The sequence below is a fragment of the Diorhabda carinulata genome, chromosome 4 (genome assembly GCF_026250575.1).
Source record: "Diorhabda carinulata isolate Delta chromosome 4, icDioCari1.1, whole genome shotgun sequence".
NCBI classification, from domain to species: Eukaryota; Metazoa; Arthropoda; class Insecta; order Coleoptera; family Chrysomelidae; genus Diorhabda; species Diorhabda carinulata.
Window position 1 is genome coordinate 13,405,322 of NC_079463.1, and position 26,714 is coordinate 13,432,035.

Genomic DNA, 26,714 nt, shown 5'->3' on the forward strand with positions numbered 1-26,714 from the left:
GCTAGACTAGACCGTAACAGCTAATGGAAATGAGGATGTAGGATTCCAATATTATAAATCCGTCTTTCCCAGTCTTTGTAATACACTATTCTTTTTCAATTATTGAGAAACAATTTGTTACTTCTATAAATCGACCTATAAATAATTTACAAATTATTGATTTATAGTGTATATCAACCAATATAACTATTTTGCCTATGCATTATTAATAGTTTATAATAGACTCCTGATAAGTCATTACTAGAAGGAACATGACATAAATATTAATCGCACATTCAATCCATTAATCATCATAATCCATTACAACCCCGTTATGACACTTCTATTTAGAATTTAATAATATAACTACGAGATCACAATATGACCGTAAGAGGAAACTGATAAGATGTTTTCGAGCATGAAATTATGTTTAAAAAATACTTTAGAAATAGAAAGGCAATGGACGAACGTTATAAAAGAAGAATTATAATATCTATTTCATGAAAAATGTCTTGCAGTTACATTAAGGTCCGCGTGGGCATTAAGGCGTAAAACGTTTTCAATAATTTCCTGTAGCAATGGTTGATTCATAATATGTTTTCTAGGCCTCTAATTTTTGCGAGGAAATGTAAAATCCATATGATACCCTTACCAACATCTTTGAAACTTTATCAACGATGATAAAAACAGCACAGTTTTTCTCAGCATTTTCTCGCATCCACTTCAGAAATTCATTATATTCTCTTAATAGAGTTTTTTTAGTACCAGGTTTGGCGCTTCTTGTAGAGGAAATAAACCACAAAATTTAGGAATTTCTGAGCAGTAACACGAATAAAGTACATTTGGTTGGGAAGATCCTTAGAAAACTTGAGAATTGAATTTGTGCAGAAAAATGCATTTTGGAAAGTGCATCCCGAAATGTTTGAAAGTGCAAAATTGATAATTCGACAAATATTGGCAGAAATAAGTTCAATTTCACTATTTGGAAGTTTTTGAGGTCGCTGAACACAATTATCACGACAGAAAAGGTCCACGATGTACCTGGTGCCTAGAGTGGCCGACATCTACGTCGTCTACTGGATTCCCCTTGGATATTCGTGATGAATTTTATAGCCTGGGGCTTTTCTAGATTGCTGAACACGAATATTACGACGAAGATAACCAGCGAGGTACCGATATTGGCTTAATTAGTTTGAAAGTACAAATTGTGGCTTTACGAGGATCAATGCGCTATGAATCCCATCGAACGGGGATAGAAACTAAAAGAACAGCATATGGTCACCAGAAAAATGACAATTTCCTGGTAAACCGAGCATCATAAATATATTATTTTGGGGATGCAAAACTGATTTTGGCAATGCGTGTAGATGAAGGAAGCATGATTTACACTGCAGTGCCGCTTGTGAAAATTGTATAGGCATTAATTCTACAAATATTGAAAATTATTCGGCGAAAAAATGAAAGGAAATGAGGAAGCAGAATTATAATGAAACAAAAAAAAACATTGAATTATTTTTTCGCCATTGTTTGCAAAAAATCAAGTTTTTATACGGAAGACACAAAATGGACTCAGACTCAGTTACTCAGAATTGCAGAGGTGCAATCCTGAATAATGAGGACTTTATACACTCTTTCTATCGTGATAATCATGTTCTGCAACCTCGAAAACCCCCGGTAGTATTTATAACAAATTTCCACAGCGTTCCGGGAAACGACGTATAAACCAGCTACTTCAGGCACCTGGTACCTTGCATGATATTTGTATCTTTGGCCAATTTTATAACGAATTTCTACGAGACTCCAATAGACGACTTATATGTTGGCGACCCTGGGTACCAGACACCTCGTAGACCTTGTCTGTCATATTCGTATTCGGAAACGTGGGAACCTCCTTGAAAATCTTGAAAAAGAAAATATTTTCTGAAAATTTGTACCTATTTGAAAGGCACTTTTTAAAATACGTTTTCCCTGCACTGAAACTCTCCGGAATCGTATGCACTCTGTTGCATATCGATCCGTCTTACTACTCAGAAATTACTAGACTTTGCCCTTTTTTGTGCTTTATTGTCTCGACTATATCTTTATAGGTATTGCAATTTTTAAGGTAATAATAAAAAATTAGTACATAAAATTGAATTTGATACAAACTAGTATGGCATAAAATTAATAATAATAATAATAATAAAAGGTCATCGGCTTTGGAAAGTTGTCGCCCTCGAGACATAATCATCTGCCTAGAACCCTTGTTACATAAATAGTTAGTCTAAGACAAATACTGATGTCCATATTTCATATACAGGGTCGTTTTTAATAGGTTGCGAGAAACTTTTATTGTTATATACTATTTAACAAAAAGAAATACAAGTAAGATCCATATGCGTCCTATATACGCCGTAACCTGTAAAAATTTTATAATTTGATATATTTTTTCATACAAGTCCATTTAACTTACACTACTGGAACTCAATAATAAGCGAAATAGCATTGCCGTCTGCGAAACTTTTTTAGTACGCAAGACATTAACATAGCTCAACTCGTTATCACTTGAGTGCCAAGTTTAATATCAAAGTGGCTTGTTCTGTTCGTCTGCAAACTCTCATGTCTCATATCCAGTGAGTACCTGATTTAATCAGCTTCTCTGTTGCTCTGTATACAGCACAACTATTTTTTTAATGTATGGTTTTGCAAATGAAACATCATTTTTGCACAAATCTTTCGCGTATTCAACCTCATTAACATTTAACGGACGGTCCCTTTATTTGTATTCAATTGATCAGAAAGCGCATGAATTTGCCGAGAGAACTTCAAATATCCGTTCATCCTCTACGACGAATGCTGAAACGCATGCACTATCGAGTTTACCGTCCGCGTCTCGTCTATGCACTTTACGAGGATGATTTCGATCGCAGATTGGAATTGTTACCTCGGATACTATACGGTACTATTTATCGGCATAAGTGCGTTTACTGGAACGACCAGAATCCTCACGTCTTTATTGAAGAAGAATTAAACCTGCCTGGGGCAGGTATACATGCGGGAGGTCATAGTTAGTTCATAGCTCATAGTTCATAGGTGTGGGCGACCGTTGAAGCCGTTGAGCACATAAACCTTCAGATAGGCCCGTCGTGCTTCACTTGACGTTAGCAAAATCCGATGTCTTTTGAGAAGCCGATCGGCGCTTTGCTTTGAACCTTTTGATGTCGTTAGGCAGGCTGTGGAGTTTGCCCAGGTGTTTGAACCGCGCCTGTGTGAGTGCAGGGCACTCACAGATAACGTGGTCTACAGTTTCGTCCTTCTCCATGCACCAGCGGCACTCCGAATTATCAGTTATGCCCATGTTGTGAAGGTGACGTCTTAGATGGCAGTGTCCGGTTAGAAGTCCGGTCACTAGTCTGATCTCGCGCCTATTTAGCTAGAGCAGTTGTTTGGCGAGAGTTGGGGTCTGTTGAAAGACGTGATGACAGCGCTTTTGGCCACACCAAGAATGGGTTCTGGGCCCTTTTGTGGGTTCCCCGATTCCAGTTTAGCAAGTGAGTCCGCTTCATCGTTGCTTTTGTTGCCCGAGCACCCGAACGAGCTGGATCCTGCAGCAATCACTCACCAGATTCTTAAGGACTCTCCTACACTCCAGCACTTGCCTAAAGCTTACCTTTACCGTCGTTATAGCTTGTGATGCGGGAGGTCTCGTGGAAACCTACTTTATTCGAAAATTGACGTGAGGAAATGGACAACGATCCAATACTCTGAACGTTCGTCAATTCACGCAGGATGGAAGATCACGCCGTGTTATGTGTGCGAGAGGTCCTTAATGTTCATTTTAGAGAAAAGATAGGCAGACGAGAATTCGTTAAGTGGCCTACAAGGTCATGTTACCTGACACCCTGTGATTTTTTCCTGTAGGGCCTTCTAAAGGACCACGCACCCTTCCCGACCTCCGAACTGCAATGGAGAAAGAATTTGAAACTCTTCGCGGGCAGCTTGACATGTTTCGCAGGACCTGCCTCTCCGATAAGAAACGTTGCCGTAAATGCATTGATAAAGAAGGGCATAAATAAAACACTAGCAGTAACTTTTTTTCGAATCCATTTTGTAATTTCTTTAAAAAAAATTCATTTCGACTCTGCTTTTTTTTCTCTTAATACAAATTTGTTATAAGATAAAAATGAAACCTTCAAATTTAAAAATTGTTTCATTTATTCCATAATTGCGAACTGGATCACAGAGACCTATCTTTAGTAGTTGGGGAATACGATTTTGTCAGTATGAATCACAGGTTAAGTTCACTTGATCGTGTAACTAGCGCTATCTATGAGAGTTAGATATAAAACTAAATTCAAGGATTGTATCAGTTTCCCTAACATATAAATTCTATAACAATTTGTCAGTAGCCTCGACAAAATCCTTTACCTTGTATACGGAAGGCATTGCGAAAATTTTTACTGAGCAAACCCTAATTAATTATATTTCAGGCTTCTACCTATCCGTAGAGCTAGAAGCTTCGAATTTTTTACTTTAATGATTATTGTCTTCTACTGTCGTATTTTGAATGTATTATTAAAAATATTATTTGTTTTCAGATGCTTATCCAAGTGAACAAGCACGTCCATTTGACGAAATCTGTCCCGGATACGGGGATACTTTTCCAACGGATGCATTTCGAAAGGGTACTAATCCTGCTGCAATTACAGCAGATCAACGAAATACTCAGTTTCAACAACCGGGCGCTGTACTAATGGTTTACGGTTTAGATCCGTTGCGCACGAATGCCGATAAATTATTTAACTTGATGTGTCTGTATGGAAACGTTGCAAGGGTAAGTATAGAAATATATACATGTACATATAGAAATAAATGAAATAATGTACTTCACTACTAAGTTCAATATTTAAAACATCAAATACACCTTTAATATAAATTAAATAAATAATTCAACTCGAGGATGTTCGATAAAGTGGATTATCGTTATACTGTGGTCAGATCCCTCTAACCGTACAATTAGTATAATTGACATGATCTTCTATTTGTCCCTCTTGGCAATTTCATGATAATTGCAATTCAATTTTTTTTTTCATAATTGCTACTCGGTAAAAGTTCGAATTACGAAAACTAAAAACTCAACCGAGCAATAAGATCAACTACTTTAAAATGTTGTTGAAAATGTTTGAAATTAGATTTTTTCAACAAGAAGCTCGTGGAGGATAGAATATTGAATGGGAACTCAATCTGCAGTTGGTTCAACGACTTTAATTATGAAACAGTAAGAAATATACTCCTTCGCCTCGCACCTCTTTCGGTCCAAATCATGGTCGCGCGATATGAACATTATAAAAGGCGTCAATAAAGAATCAGTCGAGAATGTAGAAGGCTAAACATTTCTTGGTTACATAAAAAGGCGATCAAAGTATCTGTGAGAATTATATATTGGATGTTATATACATATTAACAACGTATCAAGCGGAAAAACAACTACAATGTGTTGTTTATGAGCAGAATCCACAGCTACACATGCTTTTCATTGATTTTAATCAATCATATGACACAGTTAGACTAAAGTTGTATAAATTTTTGTTGAAAATTTTGTATAGCAATCTAATTTTACTGATTTTGATAATGTTGAAAATATAGTTTTGATGTTTCAGATTAAATTTTTGAAATCGAAGGAAGGTACTGCTATGGTACAAATGGGCGACAGCGTTGCAGTTGAAAGATGTGTTCAGAATTTGAATAACGTAACCATTGGAATCACAGGAGCTATTCCACTTACTCACCGTGCAAACGTAGATGCAATGCAAGAAGACGCTGAACATCCCAGAGAACATAAATTGCAATTGGCCTTCAGCAAACAACCATATCTGAGTGAAGTTACAAATCCATATCCGTTACCAGACAAATCTCCTTCGTACAAATTATATATTAACAATAAGAACAACAGATTCATGAATCCTGCTATGGCGAGCAAAAATAGGATACAGCCACCCAGCAAGGTGAGAAAAAACGATAATAATTTTTTTTTTTTCGAAAATTTCTGTGTAATTTCAATAAGTTTGAAAAAATCTAATGTTCTTCTATATTAATTAAATGTAAAAAAACGCTCATACATTCGTAATTTTTCCCGGGTAAGGAAAAACATTGTAAGGTATCTTACAGATATCTTACTTTGGCTTTCGTATTTGTAATATAATTTTTATTAATATCTTAACTTTTCTGGGCACCTTTAGTGTTTTTAAATCTTCTATCATTTTTTGTTTGTTCATTGAGTCAAACGAGCTTTTAAAATCTATAAAGATTATGTGTAACTCTCTATTGTATTCCCATGTATTTTGTATTATTTGATCTATATTGCGGATTACGTTAAATGTGGATCGTCCTGATATGAACCCAGAATGATTCTACTCCTCTGGGATCTTGTTTTTTTGCCGGACTTTCTCGATGAGTTGATGAATTTGTTTTCTCCGAATTTTATCAATTCAGCCTCTATTCCATCTTCTCCATGGACTTTCTCATCGCGCAGTCTTCTTATTTCTTCTTCTACCTCTGTTTTCGTTGGGCATTTTGCCTTTTCCTCCTCTTCATTTGTCATTTTCCTCTGTTATGCTTTTTCCATCTATAGTATAGTTTATTTTCATAGTACTCTTTCCATATTTTCCCAATACCACTTTGAAATTAAACAAAATCATAACGAACAGCAAGGATCTTGATTTGAAGGATCTTGTACGAAAACTTTGCTTTATAGATCTACAAAAAGCATACAATCGCGTTCAAGTGATCAAAAAGTATAAGTAACGAACCAAATTCACGTTATATTTAATAATAAGCCGATCCAATACCTGGTTATTAGACAAAATTTCTTTCTTTTCAATAATCATGGACGAAATTTTTAAAAAATGCGTGAACTGAAAAGATATAGCATCAGTGTCATGTAAACGATGTGATTCTAACCGCAGAAAACGATGACGACTTATAAAGGCGTTTAATCACTAAAAGCACATTCGAAAACAGTAATGACATACACTGTTGAAACTAATCTATTTTTATAAATGAGCTAGCATCAAAATGATAGAAAATAATAGAGCATTCATAATCCATAGGCGCATCACTCCTTTTAGTAGATAGCTAAAATATTTTTCCAAGTTATACCTGGAGTATTTTAATGTGATTTTTATAAATATAACGCATATATGGGGTGCAGGGCCGGATAAAGGTCAATTCATTTATCCAAACAACTTATGAGCCAAAGAAATTATAAAAAAAATATTATTCTTGAATGGTTAAGGAAATTTAGTTAGTTTAGTTAAAAGAAATAACCAGTTTCAAATCGCCGCATTCTTGACTAATTATTATAAGTATTATAATTAATTATAAGTCAGTCGTTGTGATTCAGCCACGTAAACATGACCGCCATTATTGATGTTCCTGCCAAGTGTAATTCGTTTGTGCGTGTCGAAAGTTTAAAGATGGCCGTAATGATGTGCATGATGAAGGTGGTCAAAGTCGCAAATCTGTCGTTTCAGATGACCTGGTTCAACGATTTGATAGAATGGTTAAATAAAACCGCAGATTCACCATTTGTCTATTGAATTTCCAGAAGTTTCAAGGTCTGTTTTGTACTCTATTGTTACTGAACGGTTAGGATACAGAAAACTTTGTGCTCGTTGGGTCCCAAAAATATTGACATACAGACACAAAACTCAATGAATGACGTAAGCCTTGGAATTCTTTGAGCGTTATCAAGATGAAGCAGACAAACAAACAAAACGACAATCACAACAATGGATGCATTCAAATTCACCAAACAAATCAAACAAGTTCAAATAAACCTTCAACAATAGAAAGACCATGGCTACTGTGCTTTGGGACCAAAAAGGTATGTTGATTGTAGAGTTTATAGAGCTCGTAACCACAATCAATGCAACTGTTTATTGTGAAACTTTACGACGTTCGCGTAGAGCCACTCAGAACAAACAAAGGGGAAAACTGGCCGCTGGAGTTGTTCTGATCCAATGACTACTTGAATTCATTGGCGGAAACTTTCTTTGAAGAGTGCATTGAAAAGCTTGTCCACAGATATGACAGATGTCCCAATCTCTTCGGTGATTATGTCGAAAAGTAACCGTAATTGTACCAATCTTTTAGTAATAAAATCATTGTTTTATATAAACTTGTCTTTTATTTATAACCTATCAGAGGTTGAAAAAAAGCGTCCCTCCTATATGAATTTGAAATGTAAAAAAATTATAATCGAGCCCCATACCTACTCGATTCGGTTGTGATCGGGTGTACAGTATTTTCACATAATATTTATAATTTCCAAATTACTGAAGGTGAAAAAGTGGAAATATTCGCAACCAATATTTACAAAGAGGGAATCGATCATTTCATCAGTAATCTTAACAAACTTCCATATTTTTTCTTTTGCTTTAATCGTATGATTAACTGACTTTTCCCAATTTTCGAGCTTCACATTATCTACAGTCACCAAAAACAACCGTTTAACATCACTCATTTTGAAAAAATGAAACTTCTGTGCGCATATCGGTTTAATCGGTTTCAATCGTTTCAATTCGCAATGATATGGTGGGAATTTAACCACAGTTATTGCATGATTTCATCATTTTTATATTTAAATTCATTTCTGTTTAAACAATATACTTCTTTTCTTACGGAACCGGGAAACCTAACCGGGAAAATCTTTTTCTAACAATTCGATTGTGGGCAATTTTTCTAAAAGTCTCAAGTGACAACTTGCATTATCCATTATCCATTATTTGCTCGAACCATTCTGTAAAGAAATTAAAGATATTTATAGACAGGCAGCGATCATAAGATGGATGATATGGACATATGCAAAATGAATAGGAATATCAAACCAATAGACAATTTTAGATCTAACTAGACATGAAGGCAAAAAGGAACTGGTGTCGATGTTCCAGGTTTTCTGTGGTTTGCTTGTAACCTAGCTAACCGGTTCATCAGCTAAATGACCGATGATAGAGAATAATACGCAGCTGTACCCGCATTTACTCAAATAGTAAAACAATCTATTAACAATAATAGTTCAACATCTCTAATGGGTTGCACAAATATGTTCTCTAGATCCTCTTGTCTAGGTTGATCAGTTCCCATAGTTTATATCTACACCTTTTCACTTATTTCTGGCCACAACTTGTCGTACCATTTCTCAACTCCTACTTTGCTCAGGTCATCCTACATCTTTTTTAACCATTTTCTCTTAGATCTGCCGCGGCTTTTTCCATCGCCGGTATCTCAATATATCATATTGCATGCTATAGATTTTCTTTCTTCTCTATATGCATGCTCCAACCACTTAACTCTCTGAGTTTCGATTTTTTCAGTTATTTTTCGGTTCGTTCTGTGCCTGTATCTCCTCAATCTACTACTCTCTCCAAAAAGCTGTCTGGTTGGTTTATCCTAGTCTTTACAGTTTTCTGTATCCCTCCCGTGATGATAGGTGGACGTGCATACTAAAAGAAACCGCTTCTAGATATCACTATAATTCCAACCCTTAAAAAAGAAAAGCTTTCGTATATAAGGACTATCCAGAAATGAATCTACTCCCTTTGAAAACTTATCCTACTTACCAAATAAAAACATCCCGACGATATTCCCTCTCTCTCTTTTTAAGGAACTGGTAAAGTTCCTTAAATTGAGAAATGAATGAAAAGAAGGATTTTTCTAAGCCACATGTTTCTTTTTTGTATTTTGTAAATTAAGTAACATTATATTGTCATTCTTTCTTTGTAAACTTATGAGTCAGTTGACCTAATTTTGATGAACTGGCTATCCCAAAAACTCTACGCGTCTTATTAATTTAAATTTTCAGATCCTCCATTTTTTCAATACACCTCCACAAGTTACAGAAGAAGCACTGTTCCAAGTTTTCAAAGATTACGATGTGGAACCGCCAAAAGCTGTAAAATTATTCCCAATGAAGTCAGAACGTTCCAGTTCCGGACTATTAGAATTCGAAAACACAACTGAGGCTGTAGCAGCTGTTATGGCATGTAATCATGCAGCTATTGAAAGTCCAGGTAAAATATATCAATTTAGTAATTCGTAATTACTTTATTATAATATCATTTTTTAAAGTGAACCTCTGTTTAATTCTACACATTTTGGTCGGCGAATCTATATATTGTCCTAATTTATCTGTAACAAAAGTGACCAGTTATTGATTTCTTTTTTCTTCAAACACAAAAAATAAAAATTATAGCTTTGTAACCCAAAAACAGTGTGGATAACACCTTATTGGGCCAAAAAACTGTTCTAGCTTTCTTAGTAGCACGTTATTTTGAAAAATTAACATGGATTACATTTTAGTTTTTAACGCAAATGAACTTTTCATCAGAATTGAACAATCGCGGCACCCATCTTGCAGAAAACTTTTTTTTTCATGGAAAATATTGCAAACAAGTTTAGTTGGAATATTTACTCCATTAATTCTTACTTTCTTTTATTTGACCATCCTTATATAAAATTATTATAGATTTTATCAACTATTTCTGAAATAATTACAGTAAAGTAACATTATCTGTAATTATACAAGGTGTTTCAAAAGGAAATTCACATTTAAAAAACAAATCTAAGTAAGGAGTTCATTGAAAAAATGTTTGTTACATAATATAATACATTGTTTGGGAATTTATGTCCCAAAAATAACATCGTCCAAATGTGAACAGTTGCGCTCACGGCATTCATTTTATCGAGCACTTAAATTACTTATGACGACTCAGCAGATATTCTTCGTGATGGCTGCCATTTCGTAACGGATATTTTCTTTCAATTGTGCCAGAGAAGTCGGTTTATTAGTGTAAACTGAAAATTTGACATATTCACATAGGAAAAGCCCATAGGTGTTAAATATGGACTGCGTAGAGGCCAACTTATGTCATCTCTACTGAAGATCAATTTGCCAGAAGAAAATGAAAAAAATTCTTAAACTCGTGGCAGAGATCTCTTGGACGAGTGTAAAGTTGCTCCGTCCTGCTGGAACCATACTCTTTGGTTATTATTAAAGTTTTGCAGTTCACATAAGAGGAAGTCTTCTAACACTTGCACGTAACGTTCTGAATTCACTGTACGTCCCCTTTCATATTCTAACATCGCAGTTCATACGGTCACATTTATCGAATGTAGGGGTTTTGATGTTTGTTCATTGGATTTATTGCACTTCAGTAATGACAATGTTGCTTGTTAACGTGTCTCTGGATTACAAAATCAAGTATCCTGAATCTTAAATTCTTGTAATAATTGAATTTTGTAACGTTGCAGTCTCAAATATTTGTGTTATACGCGAAACAATAATGATCTATGCACGTTTAAAGCCACAGCACTCTTCCGAATAGTCAGGCTCGTCACGAACAGACCGAGTAACAATGTCTACGTGTGACCTTTCCAGAAGACCTTCGAAGCTCGATTTTGGTTTATTCATTGTTCACCTGGTTGATTCAAACTACTCGATTCATTTTCCAATCGAGCACCTGGGAATATCATTTAAGTGCAGAATTTTCTACGCGCTACAGCTACGCACAACACACGGTCAACTCCATATCGACTACATTTCTAACAGCCGGATTACCGATTGACATACCTCTAGCATCCCTCGTAATAGCTGCGTTCACGTAATAAGCAATACAATAAACTTTGTTTTGAATGCCCAGAACTATCAAAATGTTATAAAATGATTAGACTCAATGTTTTGTGTTGAAAAATTATGGAATATGACCTAAAAAAAATGTTTAAAAAAATCTTTGAATTGTAGTTTATGATTTTGAGCGTTAGGTCGATATGGAAATAAAATAAAAACATGTATAGTGTAATAGAATCAAACTCTCGTACGCTCTAGTACTTTTATTTGTACGCAGGAAGAATTGGAGATGTTTTCTAGTTGATTCAAACCTCCCCACGTATACGTTTTATACATTTTTATTACATTCAGTTGAGCTACATCTATATTCATTTTGTCTTTGAAAGAAAATCTTTTAGATTTACGCATAGGCTCAACACCACACTCATTTGAGAATACGGTGTTTTTTACTTACTTACTTTATTCATACATTAACACTAAATACTAATTCACCATTCACTACATTATCCACTTATTCATTAACTTATTTAAATTCACAATTTACTGTTCTGATCTGTTCACAATAACATCCAATTATTTACTGATAAACAAACTCCTATTTATAAACAAAGGATTTCTCGATAATTCGTATTCTAGAACGTGAACAAACAAAAAGGCCTTCTTAGAAATTGATTCTATAAAAACGGCTACTATATACTCTAAACAGGTTATAAAAATAAACAATTTATAGATTTGTCACATTATAATCGTTTTTGGACATTTGTACGCGGCGAGTTCACCAACTTTTAGATTCTTGTAACGTAATCGAACAGGACCGGCTTCACGGTCCATGTCGTGAACTATTTGATAAATAGATTTAATATAAATTAATGATTTTTTCAGGAATGAAGTTCCCCTTCATAATGAAACTGTGCTTCTCGTCATCACGTAGCATGTCTATTAAAAACGGCGATAATTCTGATCCGTCTGCAGAAAAACAGGATTAATTAATTATGCATATAAATTTTAGCCAGTACATATCCTTTCCATACTTTGTTAAAAAGAATTGATTAATATTAAGTTTAGTATTTATGTTTTTTGTTATTTGTTTATAATAGAAAATCTCATTGACCAATGTCATTTTTAAAGTTATTATTTTTTACTCTAAAATAACTGTGGATTTTGTATTATGTGTGTACCAGGAAAATAGTCTTCTTTATAGTAAAATCGATATCCAATATCGAACGATACAAGTATTATTTAAAATGGGCTATTTCATGGTACAAACAAATAACTCCACGGAATATTTTATGTTATTGAAATGTTTCCTTTAATATTAAGATTTCTTATATTTAGTATTGACATATCCTAATTACATATAAATATAGAAAAAAATAATACGATTTGAATTGTGTTATTTACGTTGGATCAAAATGAGGAAACCGCCAGATTTCTAGATACTACAATGATTGAAGATTATCAGCAGTGATGAAACGTCGTTTATGGATGAAAATCTCTCACACAATTCCTTCAGTTATTTGTCAAATATAACTAATTACAAGTTATTAGTTGTTTTATAAAAATGAATGAATTACTTCAGAAAAAAGTTACTCGGTTACTTTTAAAAAGTATTATAGTTACTGAGTTATAGCTCACGAAGCGTGGAACAAAAAAAACGATATGAAATTTGAAGAGCTGTTTAAGTACATAGAGTCTGACAAAATTCCACTATTAGAAAATGTAACTTTTCTTTTGAAAAAATAAAAAACATGTCAGTTTAACGATGACTTATAATGACCAACAATTCCATTAAAGGTAAAAAAAATTTTTTTTCATAGTAAATTGTTGACTGACAAAACTTTAAGGTACTAGCTTTGTCCGACACATTAAACATTTTATTTTTCATGCATTTCTATCGAATCGCTTATTTAAAACCTACAGTAACATTATCTGACAAAATTAATAAGAAGTTATTGTATCTGACACTGCAAACATGTCGATTAAATTATGAAATAATGTAATGACAAGCAATTCCAATTTAGGCTGAAATGGAAGATTTTTTAGTAAATACAAAAAAATAGTTGTCCAACAAAACTTTTAGGTACTAGGTTTGTCCGACACGCAAAGCATGTTGATTTTACAATAGTTTTCAAAGCATTCGTTATTTAAAATATATAGTCTCATTGTCTGACAAAATTAATAGGGGGTTCTAGTTGTTCGATACTGCAAACACGTCAGTTCAACCATATATGGTGACTACCAGCTGTCTAAGTATGTATAAATTTCCGATAATTCCAAACAATATCCGTTCTTCTCTGTTCCTTGTGATCTAGATGCCAAGCTTATACGTTAAAAACAATTTTTTAACGAATGATTAGATGAATACATATTCTTAAATGTTCAAGGGTCCTGTAACTGTACATTTTATACTAAATAAAGTTACTAAAATTTATTCATATCATCTTTTTTATCGTATAGCTTATTTAAAACCTGCATAAGCTTATAATAACATTGTCTGACAAGATCGATAGGTATTTGAAGTAGTTTCGACACTGCTAACATGTCGATTTTACTATAATTTTATCGTATTGGTTATCCAAATCCTATAGGAATATTTCTGACAACATTAATAGTGAATTCTAGTTGTCCGACAGTGCAAACACGTCGATTTTACTATAATTTTATCGTATTGGTTATTCAAATCCTATAGGAATATTTTCCGACATTAATAGTGAATTCTAGTTGTCCGACATTGCAAACACGTCGATTTAACGGTATTCGGTGATTACAAACTGTCTCCATATAAATTTTCGATCATTCCAACCAATATCTGTTCTCTTCTGTTCCTTGAGATCTAGATGACAACCTTTTACGCCAAAAAACATTTTTTCAACAAATTATTAGATGAAATCATATTCTTTAATGTGTCCAGTTTACTCTTTAAAAATATCAAAAATTTAGTTCACAGTTTAGTAACATTGTCTGATAAAATTAATAGAGAGTTCTAGTAGTTTGACACCGCAAACATGTCGATTCCACAAGAATGTTTATCGTTTAGTTTATTTAAAATCTTTAACAACATTGTTCGACAAAATTAATAGGAAGTATTGTTGGTCGATTTAACGAAGACATATAAAGCAATGGCCAACAATTCAAATTTGGGTTCAGTTGAAACATTGTTTCATGGTAAATTTTTGTCTGACGAAACATTTAGGTACTAGGTTTGTCCGACACGCTTAACATGTTGATTTTACACTAGTTTTCATTGTATTGGTTTTTAAAGTCTATAGTAATATTGTCCGACAAAATTAAAAGAGGATTCTATTGTTCGATTATGCTAATATATTGATTGAACTGTATTTGGCGACTACTAGCTGTCTATATATAAATTTTCGATTATTCCGAATAATATTCATTCTTTTCTGTTCCTTGTGGTTTAGATGCCAAGCTTATATATTAAAAAATATTTTTTTAACAAATTATTGGATAAATACATGTTCTTAAACGTTCGAGTGTCCAGTAACTGTTTCATATAGCTTATTTAAAACCTGCATAAGCTTATAATAACATTGCCGGAGAAGATCGTTAGGGATTTGAAGTAGTCTGACAATGCAAACATATCGATTCTACAATTATTTCATTGTATCGGTTATTTTATGCCTATAGTACATTGCCCTACAAATTGTTTACTCGTTTCTAAAAGCTTTGATGGAATTCCCCGTTTATTCTTTGTAATTCATCTAATTTGTTATAAACTGAAAAGTCATCTAGAAATCGACCGTTTCATAACATTTTTCCAACATAAAATGTGAAAAATTATAGCGCAATTTGAGATTTTACTTGCAACGATTAGTGTTACGATTTTCAAATCTTAAGCTTTTGATTAGATTTGTAATTCAGCAAAGCAATGATATTTTGACAAATACTGTTATTTATTCAGGGCGATCATTTTTTTTATTAATTAGGAATGTCGTGAGACCCTTTAAAATAAAATGCTGATATTTGTTCTTCGAAGAATTTTCTTTTAACTCAATCAAGGGTTGGTATAACATTGCTGAGTAAATATGCAGTTTTATAATAGCACTAAAACACAAAGCATGGTATCTACATAAAAATATCTATTTTTGAAAATGCACTATAAATAAACAAAATTGAAAAGGCGTTTAAAGATTGGAAGCCAATAGAGAACTAAGATTAAGAAAAAAATGCCAAAATTTATTTTTAACATTTTAACATGTTCAAAGTGGAGAGAAAGTATCCTAAGTATCCACATGGGGTTATTCAACCTCTTATTATTTTTATATTTCAAACAAGTCCAGCCCTACAGTATCAAGCATTCAATTTATTCATCTAAAAGTTCACTAAATTGTACCAATGAATAAATTTGGATAGTTTAAATAACTTTTATATTGAAATTTTATTTATCCACATTTTTTTAACCTAAACATATTTCTTTACAACTTGAAAAATAATGTTTGGGAAAAACAATTAATAATACAACAATAAAAAAAGTAATAATTGGAATTTTTATAAAAATATAAGCAATAATAAAAAAATAATAACTAAAGTGTACCCATACCCCTGCTAAACTTTTTCTCGTTGCTTCTTCGAGGACATAGTTTTCGTAGCACCTTGAAATTTTTTCCTCTTTTTCAAACGTCGTGAGATGTATATTCAGGTATCCTGCGGCGTTTCAACACTACTTGATCTACTCCATGTTCTACAGATATGGTTAATATTTCCTCGTACAAAGATAATTAACTCTATTATAACTTCCCTAAATTACGCCCTATTGTCAAAATTGAGTAATGTGAGGAGATTTGGTCATTAAAGACTACTCTTATTTTGATAAATATTCAGGTATCTCTATTGGACTAACCACTTCTGTCAATCATTTTGAGGTTAGGACAATTATTAATTCTTTCTTGAATTCTTTGCTCATTATATCTTCTAGTTGTTACTTCTATGATTAGTTTTAATACCTTGTTTCGTTGTTTGTCAAAATTTCAGCAATTTCCAAGTTAGAATTAAAACTATTTCTTTACAGAGTTGCTCCCTGTCTCAATAACCTTCCATGAAGTTCATTTCTCCTTATTTCTCTGCAACTTACTTTCAATGTTATCCCCTTTACTGCAATAATTCTGTGAATTGTAAATGTAACCAGCATCTCTACAGAACTTGAGTAGTTTTACTTCATATTTGTAGCCCTTGTTTGTTATCAATTGACTATAAAAAACCTACTTGTGAGGTATTGCTTGATAAACCAATTTTTCACCTTACCTTCCTTTACCAATTGACACTACAGCTCGGTATGAGCCTTGGCCTTCTCGATGATTCGTCTCCAAACTGATCAGTTCTTCACCATTCGCTCACATTCATTGTTTGTAAGTCCCCGTGAACTTGATCAGTCCATCTTATTCAAGATCTGCCGCTTTTTCTACTGCTGTATATTTTGGCATTCATGATTCTTTGGCATCCCTTTGTCCTCCGTGCTTTAAATATGGCCAAACTATCAACGTCTTCATTGCCTAGCATTTAATCGATTTCTCTATTATTTCGGATTCTCCAGTCTGCTTCATTGATTTTAGTTTGTCTATATATACTTCCGATAATTTTTCTCTGGAATTTTCTTAATTTTTCTTGGCCTTTTTTGTCATCACATAACATTCAGTGCCACGATTGGTCTTATTAGATTCCTGTAGATTTTTAACTTCATTCTTCTTATTATTAGTTTGCTTTTCAGGAGCTTCAGGTTCTCTATTACCACTTGTATTCTTTCTTGTATGGCAGTGCTTGGTTTGGCTTTGTTGATTATCATATTGAGTAGCTTGAATAGTTCAAACAATTTCCTCACATTCTTTGGAGTACCAGAAAACTCATGGTGTTTATTAGAAAGTAAAGACAACCATTTGGGGTAAAATTCACCTCATTCAGATAGTCAGTGTTTATTAGATTTGGTTGAAATTCATCTGATTTATTTCCATTATTGTTATCAGGACTACATTCACTTCCACTCATGGATGGTTGTGGAAGAGATAAAAGCATATTTTCATCACAAAGTGCTAGTAACATTGTTAAAAAATTTACAGGAAGGCCAAGAAGGGAAGCAACAAAAAGCCACAACAGAGAAGAGAGGAAAATGAGTGACTGGTCATATTTCGAAAATATCGCAACCCTAGAGAACCTCAGTGCAGTCAGAAGTCACTAAAACGTTGTTTATATTTTATAGAAGTTATCATACGGCTTGCAATCTTTGAAAGGCCGAAAACTGTAAGTCTACATGTGACATGCTCAGCTTTAATGGGAAATTAGATAAGGACCGTGTTAATGAAGACCATTAGTTATTAAAGTGAATCGTAGTAAGCAATAAAATATACTGATAAAAATAGTTTCTTCCAATATATGAAATTACATATCAATCAGTACCTTGTAAACTTAAAAATGTTTTAAAAGTACCAATTGTAGTAATTATGGTGCTTTTGTTTCAAATTAAATAATTAAATTTAATAATTTTTTGTTCTTGGTTATTGATAAAGACATGCACTTTTTTCTTGAAGTATATAGTTATTGGAAGAATATAATTATTATTTTGTTATAATTTACGTAATTTACAGTATTCAAAGTGCCAATTTCTCTTACAATCTTATTCACCTACTTAATAATGTAAACTATTTCTGGTGACAAAAAAGTTGATTATTTTATTTGAAGTTGCCATTATTAACTCTAATTTTGAATGATCCATCAGAGGTTGTCCGTAGGCAGACTAATTTTTAATCATATCCCTAATTGGTTCTTTGTTTTGTCAGTGGTGGGAGAAGCATCTGAAAATTTCTCCATCATATTTCTGATAAAAACCTACCCGTTTGCAAGTATGTATGTTTATAAACTTTCGGTTGTCATTTATTCTATGGCCCAGAAGATCTCTTTTGTAACAATTTCTTGCTTAGTGTTTCTAACTGACTCCTTTTTACATGTGGTATGGCTCTAGCTTTAAAAAATCTTCATTTTATACGCTCACAAGTGTGTAGTGCAACAGACTTCTGTAATCTTCGACACTTCAATAACATGTGGTTAGAGGTTTCATTATCTACGTAGCAGAATCTACACCCTTCATCTTCTACTAAACCTAGATATATTAACCTTGATAATATTCGTGAATTATTATTACTTTGATTGATACCTATTAATAGATCATCTTTGGATATAGACCTCTAAGAGTCTCCCCCGTAGGTTATCCCAGAAACTTATTTTGAGCTTAGTATTCTCTGTATTGTCCTGTAATCAATCCCACAAAAGGATTCAGGTCATCATTTGTCCCAAGTTTGTCTGCTATTTCACCTCCCTCTACTCCAATCTGTCCCGGGATCCAGTGGGGGATAATTTTTTTTTTTCATAGCTCATTTAATTTGCTCAGACATTCCCAAACCAGTTTAAATCAGCCAGTCACGTCCACAGCTTGTAACTGTTATCCAACTGGAAACCATCCTCTTAGTATAGTCAGCATATCAGTGGGCGTCCTTTACTTCTAAAGGCATCTTCTCTCAGTATTTTTTATAAAAATTGACTGCTTGTATTGTTTTCAATTATTCGTGCGTCATTTCTTTTGAAAAATGATCAGTTTGTAACAATTCCACTTCTTATTATTAAAATGAATACTTTGCAATAAATATTTTAATTTGGCATATTTAGTTTTTCACTGTTCACAATCCTTAGCCGCGTGGTTATTTATAAAAAAACTTATATAACTGCCCAATAGAGTGCAAACTATTCATCTATCGCGCTCGAGTGGATCCCAAAATTTGTACTGAGATTTCATTACTAAGAAAAAATATTTTTCTTGAAATATACACTCATCAATATCCAAATTTGTTAATGGTGATATCGGCAAATATTAAATGAAATGAATGACGGATTTATTTACAAGAAAAAGTGCATGTAAAGCATATTTCAGCAATGTCCCACTTTATATATCAGTTGCAGCACTATATTTTTAAGGGTAGATATGTGTGAGTGTGTAAGTTTGAGAAGTTTTTTAATAAGCGATTTTCAAAGTCAATATTTTATAATGAAATAAAATATCAATACGAAATAAGCCAACAAAACATATAGTTATTACATATCAGTGCGCTAAATAGTTGTCAAATCTGTTTTTGGAATCATCAATGTTGCTACTAATATCCAAATACAACGTTTACATTATATAACATCATGACTTATTCTCCCGTGGATCATCGAATCAAATTTATTTATCGAATAATGTGAGTACCTTATCGAAATTTGCTGATAGATTTAGAGAAGCACTAAACAACCTATTTTTGAATGTATATATCCGTTGAGGCTTAGGTTAGTTCAGGCATCCGTGATCTATATTGGTCGTGGTTCAAGACGGCAGACCTGAGGCCCATTTTGCAACCCTTTATTTTCCACGTTGTGGAAACTTAGTCAACTAGCTAACTACTCTTCTATATTGTTCCCTTTTTTTGCTTATTTTTAAGCATTTTGAACCCAGAATAATTTTTTTTACTTTTTCAATTTCTAGCTTCCTCTCGTTACATTTTTTGCATTTTTTTTTTCGTTGTTACTCCCCATGTCTAAGAAAGGACGGTCATGATAGTGTAATAAGTGTGGCAGTGCGAGTTCCATACGCAGTTTCTTTTACAAGCTTCTTGGGAATCAATTGCGGACACGTCTTCTGGTAACCTATCATGCATAATCGTTCACGATGTTCCCACAATGCCCCCCTCCCAAGAACACTTTTCTACTGACCTCTCGGACAAATATCCTTTCGGTTATCTTTCTAGGAAGAATATTGGTTATAATCCGCAGTAGGAAATTTGATCCTCAATCATCTTTACACGCACTGAAGCGGCATTTACACGGAACAAACAACTGATTGCTCATTTCCTGAGCATGCGTACAACCAAGCCGGATAGTACATTCGTTTTCATTGATATCTCGCGAAGTAATCCCAAAACGGCATATTCAAATTCCAACCCGTTTTGTTGTTAAGACGTTTCGAATATTTTTATTGGGACATCCCTCTTACAACAATATCAGTTGAAAGGTCCACTACTGAAATTTTATGTTTACTTTATACATTTTGTTTTTGGGAATGTTTTTGATGGTTTTCTCTCACTCCCTGTATATTGTTGCTCAAATCTTCACAAATATTCAGTGATAAAATAATTTAAATTTTCATAAACGTTGTCTTTATTTAAAGAATACATTTCAATTATATATGTTGGTTATTAGTAGCAATCTGTTTATATCTTCAGTAGCTTGCATTACTACTTAGTAAACGCTTTGCCAGCAAAAATTCGTCCTGTAGAAGAAATTACGATGAAAATGATTAATTGTCCAAAAGTCGATGCTGTAACATCGGAATTTTCTAGAATTAATATAAAATTATAACAATAATATGCATATTTAATCAGAAGAAGCTTCCAGAAAATGAATACAACACATATCAGAAAATATATAGAAGAAACATATATATTCAACATATCTAAAATATGAGTTTTTAGGGGATTCAGATGTTGTAGTATGGCTTTTTGGTAAATTATTCAATGTTAAAGTTGAATTGTGTAATTTTAGTTGAATGTCTTCCTAATGTATGCGCCTCAGTAGGACTTAACATAATACAATAGTAGACAATGGGGTTCATGATAATATCGATGTCAATAACATAGTAAATATGTGTTTAATGGCAGTAAAATACTTGCATATTTTTAATAATATTTTCAGATCTTCACTACAATATTTGTATTTATCTAAAGGGCGTTTAAAACAATTATTATTTCTCTAACTGCCCGCTTTATTTGCAATCTATAACAATTATTACAATAAGCAAATTATGTGAAAATACAATACAAATTAACCATCTCGAAAGAAATCCACTGATTACTTTTTCTTACAGCTGTAATTAATAACTAGATCAATTAGGTTTGGATATTAGGAACACACTAGCACTCAATAAAACCTACTAATTAAGTCGTGAGGTTTGTGCTTTTTGAATCTACTCTGAACTGTTGGTTGCACCATTAGGTTACATACCAGTGTGTTTGGGTTGAGGCTTAAACTATTTTTATAACTTATGGATAAGTTGCTTTAACCTACGATAATTCGTTGGACCTTCGATTGGAACCGCTCTAAAATTTCAATATTGGAGTTGGCTGCTGATCCCCACAATGGGATTCCGTAGGTCACCACTTCGTTTTTTAAAGATTATTGGGATTTCTTACTCCTAATCGCATGGCCAGGTGCATGCCAAGATATTTGACATCATCCGGGCTTGATTATTTAGTGTGACTTCTGGTCATTTGTCTTCGCGGTTGGTGAAGGTTACCTGGACTTATTTCGATTCGTTTGCTTTAATGTGCCATTTTCCCGTCTTGTTAAGATGAAGCTGTGTCATCTACAAAAAAATAAAACTAATCTTATTATACACTTACCCGTATTTAAAAGTATCAATTATAGTTTGGGTTTCTTAACATCTAAATATTTAAGAGATGTCATAGGTATAAGCTGGTATTAATTGAAAATATATCGGAACTTTTACGTCACGACTTTATTTAGTAGGAATTACAGGAATTTATCGATTCATCGTAAATGAGAAAAAGTCATTTATTTATCAGTAATCAACAATGGAGACTTTTTAAAAATAAATCAGAGGTCCAATCAAAAGTGCATTAAGAATACATTATATTGCAAATTTTATATATTTTAAAAAATATAATCTAGTTTTTTACCCACAGATTTTTCAATATTGACTTCTAAATTTCGTAATTTTTGTATTATTTAAGGGGAATTGTGATGACAAAGATAATTAGAAATACATAATGAATGTGAAATATATTTTCATTCTATCTAATATCAGAATATTTTTCTTCAAATATTTTTCCTATTTGCCATATTTGATGAATTAAATCAAGTTTTAAAGGAAATTGATTTGCTATCGACAATCTAAGGGCTCCTAGGTCGCCAAACCTAATAGCCAGACAGACCAGCCAGTTTGACCGGACATTTGGGTAGAAAGGCCGGGCACTCTACATTATTGAGGATTTTGCCTCATTATTAATAGATACGACAAAAAAATTGTATGTAAAATAAAGCTTTTGATTATTATGATAAATCTTGTCAAGTTCTAATGAAATAATAAAATAAAATCGAATGCCAATTCAGTCTTAGGTAGGCATTTTATTAATAATGATTAAACAGTCAAAATTAAATTCTAGATATATTAAAATTTAAATTCTTCTTATGAATGGCACAACTAAGACTGTTTTAACTGAAAAAAAAATAATCAAAAACTTTTTATATTTAATTTAAACAATAAAACAAAAAAAACTTCTTCTGTTTGAGTTACACAATAAAAATTATTAATTAATTTAAAAGCTGAGTTTGTTTCAAAATGTATTTGTAAAAATATACATCTTTTGAATTTAATTCTACAACCAACATTTAGGCAACAGTGTTAACATGTAATCTGTTGCGTTCTTTTGTTCATTGCTGACCTATCAAGAAAAAAACTCTTCCAACGTTGCGTTTTGTCCTGACATAGTAAAGTAATACTGACGAATAGTTAAGAATTTTGAAAAGCAATCTTCACTTATCATCGATTTAAAATAGGTTATCCTAGGATATCTTATGTGCTAACAGCTTCTTAAAATCAACTTTTTCTTTTTTAGTGTTCAGAAAAGATTCTGTAGTTGGTCAAAACATTTGGTATCGTCAATTTTGACGTTGTAATATGATAGGATACATCTTTTAAAGTCATCCATGTGAATTTTTTGGTGTGTTTCTATAAATTTTCAGTCCAAGATCGTAAATATTTTATTGCAATAATATACATGTTTTCAATATCCTCTTCACCTGTGGAGAATTTTCGTTGTTCTCTTTGAATTTTCCAAAATGAAAGTCACTTTCAGTAGGCAAAAGTCTTGGTCAATCCTTGCTTTCGTGTTATTCATTATCTTAGAAGAGTTTTCCAAAATCACATTCACAGAAACATCAGCCTTATCTGTATCTTTGATGTAGTTTTGATAAATAGCCATAAAAGAATGGCCTTTGTTAAGGTTTCTTTTTCAAAAAAAATCTCTCAAAGTCCTGGATGTACCTACTATTCTTTTCGTTTTTTAGGAAATACGACTTGGGAGTCAGCGTATCTTTGAACGAAAAGAATTTATTTAAAATGAATGTTCAATTCTAAACAAGTTCTTCTGTACATATGGTAAATGTAGCAAAATAACTGCGGGTGACCGATTCTCGTAGCCTGCGCTCGGCCACGCTCGTTTGCGAAATGTAAAAAGCCTAAGAAAAGTCGGACAAGACGGACACCGTCTATTTTGTCCAGACACGCAATCAAAAAGCGTACCTATATCCGACTTTATTCGGATGCTTGGCAACGCTAGACATCCTACTTCATTTGAAAGGAAAAAAATGTTTTTTTTTAATGAATAATCAACCTAGGGTACTGGAAATACTCTCCTATTATAAATATTAGATAGATTATTCTGCCAATTTAGTAAAATTTACGATATTATATCAATCCCATTACATTTGTAGCTACCTATAATTAAAAAATGCCACTCTTCATCAACACCAATGCTCTATTTTTTCTCACTAGTTATGTCTACGATCCATTATCAAGAAACACCTACAAATCTGTAACATAATCAAATACGCTTATTATCTTTGGATTATAAAATTAATTCTGAATTATATGAATTCATTCTTTTGCGTAACTTCAACCGTTGTAGTTTTGTTTATAAATCGAATTAAATTGTTTATTGTTTTTTTAAAAAACGTTGTTTCCAATAAAAAAAAGCACTGCTCTTCTTCTCCATTTTTTTCCTATTCGTTACGTTTTTTCTTGTTTTAGCTTCTTATTTTCGTAGTGACACAAAAAATTAAATCCTTTTATTTTTAGTATCGGTGGAAGGTCGATTAAAAATTAATAGCTTTAAAAACTTGAATGTGAAAAAAACACATGTGACAAGTATATTAAAAATATTTGAAGAAAAACGTAATAGACCGAACGGCATGTTAAAAATTTTTGGAATTATAACAGAACTAAATAAAGAGATTGCAAATTATTCACTAATTTCGTATACTTGATACAAATATAAATGAATTTTTTGAAAATATTGTTAAAATGTATGGTGTAAGCAGCTTCTTTTTAAAACAATTGTCTTCGACCTACTTGCTCTGCGTTATTGTGAAATAGTCTAATGAGACATAAATAGTTAGTTCATATCAAAATAGTATTAAATGTGTAAACTAGGATTTTAATTTTTTTTGACATTCAATTTTGCAATTATTTTGAAATTGGATGCATTGTTTTTTATAAACGAACACTAACTTTCACTTCCCAAAATATATTGAAAATAATTGCAAATTACTTAGATTTAGTGCCAATTTAGAAAAATCAATTGTTAGATATTTGTTGTACCAACCAAATAATGTAAGAAGAGAAGTATTTTGAGTATTATAAGACTTATACTTGAGACCATTTACAAGAACAAAAATTGGTAATACCTATATGGACATCAAGTAGAAATTTTCCTATTTCAAATGGTATTCCAAATTGATCTCAGTCAATTGTACTTAATTTTGTAATAGGTTAAGTGAAAAATAAAGTAAATACCAAAAGCCTATAAGGTCTTACATTAACCTTTTAATACTAACATGAAGTTTTTAACATCGATGTAAAGGTAGGATGTTCTATAAGCCGAAAATGCTTGTAGGTACAATCTATAATTTTATTATTCCTTTGTCAAAACTACATTAAAAACCTCAGTAAATTCAAATTGAGCTTCTTCTAGGAGTTATATTTAGTATAAAATAATGTATTCATTACACATTGCTCTAATAAGTTTAATACATCAGAATTTGCTAAATTGAACACATACATATATTATTTTTGTAATTTTTTCATGCTACAGTAGTCGTAAAGACTTTCTTGACTTTGAACATACAGTTCTCTTTTCGCAGATCTCTTTTTATCTGTTTCAAAAGTGAAATGTTATACGTTCTTTCATTCGTTCTTTTACAGATAAACGATCCATTGCGACTTCCAATAAATTTCAACAATAATAATTTATTGTATTATTTTCTTCTTCGGCGGAGATAACGCAATTGTAGCTAGGCTAAAACTCTAGCATTTGGGTATAGGGAACATTCGATAAAAAATGTATAAAGTATTTCTTAGGGATTTCGAAAAGCGAACAATATACATAGTAGTGATCTATTTGAAATAATAAATTTCATTATTTTTCCAGAAAAAAGGAAAAATCTGACAACAATGTAAGTACCACCATAATACCGGTAGTGAAACTCGATTTATTTGAATATTCAACAAATTTTTTGTTGTGTAACCTGTAAGGAAAATTAACTTTTTTAGATTATTGTAAAAAAATCATCAAAGTATATATTTTCTGTTTGTCATCTGTTAATTCATTCTTAAGGTTTTCCTAACTATTTCTTTTTGTTATTTCTTAATTAAATCGAACTCTTCTTTGGTATGTTATACAAACGCGGTTTCAACATGGCTTACTTTCAGGAAAAGTTTTAGGAAAGCATCAAAGCTTCGCTATAGTTTGAGCGAAGTGCGGAAATTACAGGAAGACAACTAAGTAGCCCCACCTATGGAGGGCTAAAGGGTCATTATAAAATGAAATTGGGCGGCATGAGGAATACAAAGGTAATACCACACAAACAAATGGGGCTTCCTTTGTTCTAATTTTCTCTGTTCTAAACGTTTCTTTGTAACTTTCTTTGTTCTAAAAAAATACATATAGAAAGTTCTGATCACAGTTTTCCATTCTTTTTTCTTCCTTCCTTTTTTATAATTTTAATTATTGACCCCCCTCCAAACTGAAAAGCTGAAACTGCGCCTTATGTTATGAGCTATTAATAATGGGGTGCATTTCTAATTTAAGCTTTCCCCAGTCTACCTGGTATGTTATCATTGAAAATAGAAACTTTCTTATTGTTCTCTTCTTCTTCAGACATTATCTGTGGTTTTCCAATAGTTTTTGGACGTAATCTTTAGCTTCTAGAGTTTATGGTGTTCCTCGGGATATTGTATAACTTAGCTCACTAACTGGTTTTACATTTTTTATTTCATCAATAATCTCTTTTATAAGTAAAC

At 32.5% G+C, this 26,714-nt stretch overlaps 1 protein-coding gene across 1 annotated transcript in view; it reads left to right on the plus strand.

The window, feature by feature from the left end:
- LOC130893347 (heterogeneous nuclear ribonucleoprotein L) overlaps nucleotides 1–25,855 on the plus strand; it is a 358,788-nt gene extending 332,933 nt beyond the window's left edge. Inside the window, exons 7-10 of the mRNA XM_057799361.1 lie at nucleotides 4,557–4,792; nucleotides 5,619–5,963; nucleotides 9,821–10,028; nucleotides 12,467–25,855. Of these exons, the coding sequence (XP_057655344.1) occupies nucleotides 4,557–4,792; nucleotides 5,619–5,963; nucleotides 9,821–10,028; nucleotides 12,467–12,570 (893 nt within the window). The 3' untranslated portion in view covers nucleotides 12,571–25,855. The remainder of the gene's footprint in view (nucleotides 1–4,556; nucleotides 4,793–5,618; nucleotides 5,964–9,820; nucleotides 10,029–12,466) is intronic.
- Nucleotides 25,856–26,714: the final 859 nt, after the last annotated feature.